General features: G+C 32.8%; 1 protein-coding gene across 4 annotated transcripts in view; it reads right to left on the bottom strand.

Moving 5' to 3' along the window:
* Positions 1-497: 497 nt before the first annotated feature.
* Positions 498-6,000, bottom strand: part of ASZ1 (ankyrin repeat, SAM and basic leucine zipper domain containing 1) — a 52,096-nt gene continuing 46,593 nt past the window's right edge. For all 4 annotated transcript variants that reach the window (XM_021079021.2, XM_085005598.1, XM_085005599.1 and 1 more), the window contains 3 exons: positions 5,108-5,213; positions 4,171-4,284; positions 498-962 (listed from right to left, as the gene is read on the bottom strand). In XM_021079021.2, the coding sequence (XP_020934680.1) occupies positions 810-962; positions 4,171-4,284; positions 5,108-5,213 (373 nt within the window). In that variant the 3' untranslated portion in view covers positions 498-809. The remainder of the gene's footprint in view (positions 963-4,170; positions 4,285-5,107; positions 5,214-6,000) is intronic.

The following is a 6,000-nucleotide window of genomic DNA, read 5'->3' as shown; positions in this document are numbered from 1 at the left end:
TTATGGCTGCACTTGTGCATATGGAAGTTCCAGGGATAGGGGTTGAATCAGAGCTGTAGCTGCCGGCCTGTGCCACAGCAATGCAAGATCCAAACTGCATGTGCGACCTATGCTGCAGCTTGCAGCAACACTGGATTCTTAACCCACTGAGTGAGGTCAGGGATCGAACCTGCATCCTCATGGATACTAGTTGGGTTCTTAACCCGCTGAGCCACAACAGGAACTCCTAAATTTTCTGCTTCTTAAAATTTACATTTACAAAATTTTTCCTAGGATTTTTAATCCATAATTCAAAATCTTTACATTTTATCTTTATACTTCAGTATATATAATAAAACACTCTGAAGTTAATAATTTCCTCATAATGATATATAACTAAAAATTAAATAAGAAATTTCTTATTAATAATGGAAGGGAAAAATAAGAACTGAAAGAAAGCTGTTGGCTTATGAATATTTAAAAATTCTGTAAGATTCACTGTGACAGAATGAACACACTTTTTTAAATGTCAATATTAGCTAAAATTTTTATTTTGAATGTAATTTAGAGTCATACAATAGGATCAAACTTAAGAATCACTTATAATTTACTGCTTGATCACAAGTAACAGAAAAATACAACAAATTATATTTTTAACTCAAACTGACAAACCACTTTCTAAAGGAACAATCTGCTCTATGCTACCATAATTTTTTCCTATGGATTACTGGCAAAGAATGTAGTTATATTGTGCCACAAATAGTTAAAAGCAATATTTTTAGATAATTTGAGTAAGACCATACATATATTACTCAAAACAAATATTAGGCTTATTTTCTCTGAAAAGTGAGCTTGCAGATGAAAAGCAGCAGCCCAAATCCACATACTGTAATAGCTGTCCTCTTCAAAATTCTACTCTTCCATGTAGATACTTCTTCCATTAATGGTATATGAGTTGGATCATTTTCTCGTTCATTTTGCAACTAATGTTTAGTATGGGAAAAAGAAAAGAGTTAATATACAATAAACTGAAAACAAAAAACTTTTAAGATGTATCAAAATATTCATGTTAATTCATTTGATTTAAATGTAGCCAGTGAAAGATTCCCATAGAACACTTAGAGATTTTCAGTCTTAAAAAAGTCTTTCTTTCAACCAGCATTCCCTTATAGGAAGCTATTAGTTTTAGATTAAAAATAAATAATTATATAGATTATTTTAAAAATCATTGTTTTATGTCAGGAGATAAAAGTTCCATTTCTACCTACAGGAATGACAATCATTTTTTCTTCTGTATTAAGTATTAACTGACTTCTCAGAAAAAAGTGAACCTTTCCTATAATAGCATACCTACACGAAATTCAACCCAAACTGGAAGATTCGATGCTAACTCTAGAAGTCCAATCCTTTAAATATATTTGCAGGAACAAATATTAACAAAAACTTCAGTGGTTCTTTCAGCATTTCTCAGCAATGAAGGTATATGACCCAGGAAGTTTCTAAATTCCCATATATAGAACTTTCTTGCTAAAGAAAGCCCTCCCAACTCATTGGTGGGGGGGGGCCACAGGGCAGAGACAGAGAGAGAGAGAAGATAGTTGTTGGGGGAGGGGCAGAAGAGGGAGAATGAGCAGAAACCATAAGATCCTTCAAAGATAAAAAGAATCAGGCACATTTATGGAGTGATATTTACTAGAAACATCCTGTGCTGGAGTGGTGACATAAATACTTTCAACATTAGCAAGAATAACTACTTCTCAAATCTACAGTGTAAATATTTAATTAAAAAACCCTACAAAATTAATTTTAAATTTACAATAGAAAATGGACTTCAATGCCAATCTCATTAATACTGTATTCTTGGTCTAACTTCCAAATGGCTTCATTCAGTAACAGATTCCTTTTTGACACTGATGCTCCATTTACTGAATCCTGAGACAGTCATTCCCTTTATTAACCAATTACTTAGAATGACCCCGACAGGAGCCTGTCAGTGTACTGGTTTGAAAGAGAATGATGTGGTGTTAGAGCCTGGCCTTGACCTCTCCCACCCTCTCTCGTTGTTACCTCCATATACTTATCTATGAAAACTCATGTTTCCTTAAAAAAAAGCCCTTCTGTTACTATTGGTAATCTGTGAAACATTATACGCTTAACAGGCATGATAGCATACTCCCGAATCTGAAAGCCCTCATAGTTCTCTAAATGAAATCTCATTTTGGTGATTATTACTTGTTTAAGACTACTCCACAAAACCAATGCATGTTGCTGCAAAATTAAGACTTTTCTGCCCAGAGAACTGTATCTGTTGCTATTATTAACCAATAAATATGTTTTCAAGGCTAGTCCTTATATAGAAATGTTTAGATTCAAGGTAGAAAAGACCAAAGAAAAAAAGACTTGCCATTTAGCTAAAGAAAGCTGAAATTTTTCTCTATAGGAATACAATATTAAAATAAATATTATAGTACCTGATTGAATTACATTTTAGAGCCAAAGTTACACGTAAAGTAGTGTTTAATTTCATCCCTTTAAGAAAAATCTGGTCTCTTTCTCTAATTTCATTTTAATCCCCCACTTCACCCCCCCAAATTTTTTTAGTTTATCTTGGTGAAAACAAATAATTACCAATTCTGCCACAAAGATGTCTTAGGGAATTTCTTATGCTAAACATTAAAGGTTGATACTTTGCAGGAAGTACCTTCATATAATCCTTCCAAATTTCCCTCGGATTCTCATGAAAAACACCATGCATATAAGTAAAATCAATACCATTTCCCCTCAATTCTTCTAAATGACAGATACAGTGAAGATGAATGGTGCTTTAATTTTTATGTTGTTGGCGAGTTCAGAAAGTATAAATCACATTTTTGCACAAGAAAGTTTATTTTGGGAGTGATGTGGATTAAAGGAACACAAAAATGGAAGTAGAGAGAATAATTAGGACACTAATGTGTAGCACAGCTGCCTGACATACAGCAGGCTCTCTTATGTTTGTTGAATGAATAAATGTCAGAGATAATATCACTTCTAAGATGCCCTTCTCTGGAAAGGAGTTATTATCTACAAAACTTTTGAAATATATTGCTCATTTTCCCTATTTTAAATGGCTTTATTGCCCCATAATTTTGTTTTGCTTCACAATTTGGGGCACAATTTTCGGCTCAATTTTTTAAAAGACTCTATTTTATTTTATTATTTTATCAAAAAAAGTTTGAGGAAAGTAACTTTTTGCTCAAATAATGAAAATACTAAATAACTTATGGGTTGATGCTATAAAAATTTTATGCATAATCTAATGTTCACATTCAATTTTTTGCAAAGACTTCAGAGATATCAATATATTTATTAGAACTCAGAAGTGAGTTCTCTAGTCAAGCTAAAGTATTTTCCTTTAATATCTATCTTCAACAGAGTTCTCTATTTCAGCAGCTTAGATTTTGTTATAGCCGATTTTCTTAAAAGGGGGAAAATCACCTGGTCTTAAACTGAGATATATACTTCATATGAGTATAGAAACAAGAACCAAAAAAGCCCATAGTCTTTTAAATTATGAAAGATACTATAAAAAGTCTAGAAAACAGAAGGAAATTTCATCCACAACTCTATCTCATTAACAAAGCTAATAAACATTTCATTTTTGGTAGCAACTTTTTATCTTCACAGTTACCCATAAATAAAAATTATAACTTATCTTTAACAAATCGATATTTCCTTTTCATTACTTTTTAAAATGGCCACATATAATTATAACAAATGGTTAAACCATAATCTACTAAATCATTCTCTTGGTACAGGACATTTCTGGTATACACAAATCTGGAATCATTAAATGAGTACTACTGAAGGATACAAATATTTCACTGGTTCTTGGCACATCTTGCCAGACTATTTCTGATAGTGCTTATGATAACCGTCTCACGTGAAAATATCAGTTTGGTGAACTACAGCCAGTAAAGGGTAGGGTAATACATTCCCTGCTAATTTACAGGATGAAAATGATCTATCATTGTTTTTTCAGTATGCACTTCATTAATGACCAAAAAAGTTTGTTTCCTATATATATTTCTTCTTTGGGAAACTGTCCTTTTTTACTTGTCTAGTGGGAACTTAAGTTGCTCTGTCAGAACTGCTTCACTGTCTAACATATTAGGCTGTAAATAATTTTCCCTTTTTATTTTAAATTTATACCTTCTGAATTAAGTCCTTTAGTTTGCAGACCTCTTCGCTCAAATCTTCAACATTACTAACCAGTTCTTCACAAACTGAAGTAAAATTCCGTGGAGAAGCCCATTCTAGTACTATCTGTTAATATTTTCAAAAGTTACATTTTAAAGAATGGGAAACAACTTTTCACAACTTTATATGCACAAAATTACACAACATTCTCAAACATTAAATATATGAAAAGCATTTTTTGTTCAGGATAAATCCTGACACCAGAAGAACTCAGTAATTTTATATAAACAGGCAAATCAGGTTTATGAATACATTTTCTATATATATATATAGAAAACATTGAAGACTAATATTAGTAATAATAATATTTATTGTGAGTAAATAAAATCATGAAGATTTTAAGAATAACATGATTGCCATATTAGTGTTACATAAAAATCATGGGAAAACAAGTACATTAAATATTTTTCACTATATACAAACATACACACAAATAGCTAAAACCAAATAATGTGAAAAACTTTACAAAATAAGTTTACTTTTATAGGTACTTATACTTTCTATATTTAAAATTTCTTTCATTAAAAAACCTTTATATTTATGTGGTTTTTAATAACACTCAACACACTGTTTTGTTTCAACTTTCATTTGGGTCTCCTATTACTTCATATTTTAAACAATTAAATTGCCTTTAAGAATAAAAAGTAAATTCAATACATAGATCAGTTTAATTTTCGATCTGACTCACTTTCCTTTTCTTGAGGGCTAGAACAAAGCTTTCCAATTAATTTGTATAAAAAGAAATAATATTAAATTGACTTATTTAGTTCTTATGTGATTTTGTAGAAGATAGTTTTACCAGACCATTACTGTTTACTGAATTATCGTTAACTTATCTGGAATATTCTTCAGCATTCATACTTTTCTTGATTTAACTTTTGTAGAATACCTTGTGAGAATTTACAGGCAACTCAGTAATAATGTTCTGTACAGCTGTTATTAAATGGCCACACTGTTTGTTTAATTTCAGAAGGAAGTTGAGGAACTCATCACCACTAAAGAGAGGAAATAAACAGGAATCACTAATATGAAGAATTCACTTCATGCTTAGTTAGTCATTGTTGAGTCATAACATTTATTAGGAGTTCCCGTCGTGGCGCAGTAGTTAACGAATCCGACTAGGAACCATGAGGTTGCGGGTTCGATCCCTGCCCTTGCTCAGTGGGTTAAGGTTCCGGCGTTGCTGTGAGCTGTGGTGTAGGTCGCAGACGCGGCTCGGATCCCACGTTGCTGTGGCTCTGGCATAGGCTGGTGTCAACAGCTCCGATTAGACCCCTAGCCTGGGAACCTCCATATGCCGCAGGAGCGGCCCAACAAATGGCAAAAAGACAAAAAAAAAAAAAAAAAAAAAAAAAATTTATTAGATACTTAAAAAATGTTTACAGAATAGTTAATTTGTATTAACGACTGAAATAGGACACTGAGTATACAAAGAAAACCAAGTTTCCAGGGTTGAAGAGCTCAAAGGTCAGGATGAGAGGCAGACATACAATTATAACATTGTTATTCACAGGGACATATGGAGAAGGGACCACTATTTGAGTGTCTGTATTTCACAAAGGCATTGTTCTAGTTATTTACATTTATTATTTTTTAAATTCCTCCCAACAACTCCTGTTAGGTAGAGGCCATTAACATAGTTTAGTGAGTTCCCGTGGTGGCTCAATCCATGCGGACGTGAGTTGAGGATCTGGCATTGCTGTGAGCTGTGGTGTAGGCTGCAGAGGTGCCTTGGATCTCTCGCTGCTGTGGCTGTGGCACAGGCCAGCAGCTGCAGTTTCG

Source organism: Sus scrofa, chromosome 18 (assembly GCF_054392235.1).
Source record: "Sus scrofa isolate SSC_HxYL_T2T_F1_AM1 chromosome 18, Sscrofa_HxYL_maternal_Yorkshire_Landrace_v2.0, whole genome shotgun sequence".
NCBI lineage: Eukaryota > Metazoa > Chordata > Mammalia > Artiodactyla > Suidae > Sus > Sus scrofa.
The sequence above is the reverse complement of the archived record's forward strand: the minus strand, read 5'-3'. Positions and strand labels throughout refer to the sequence as shown.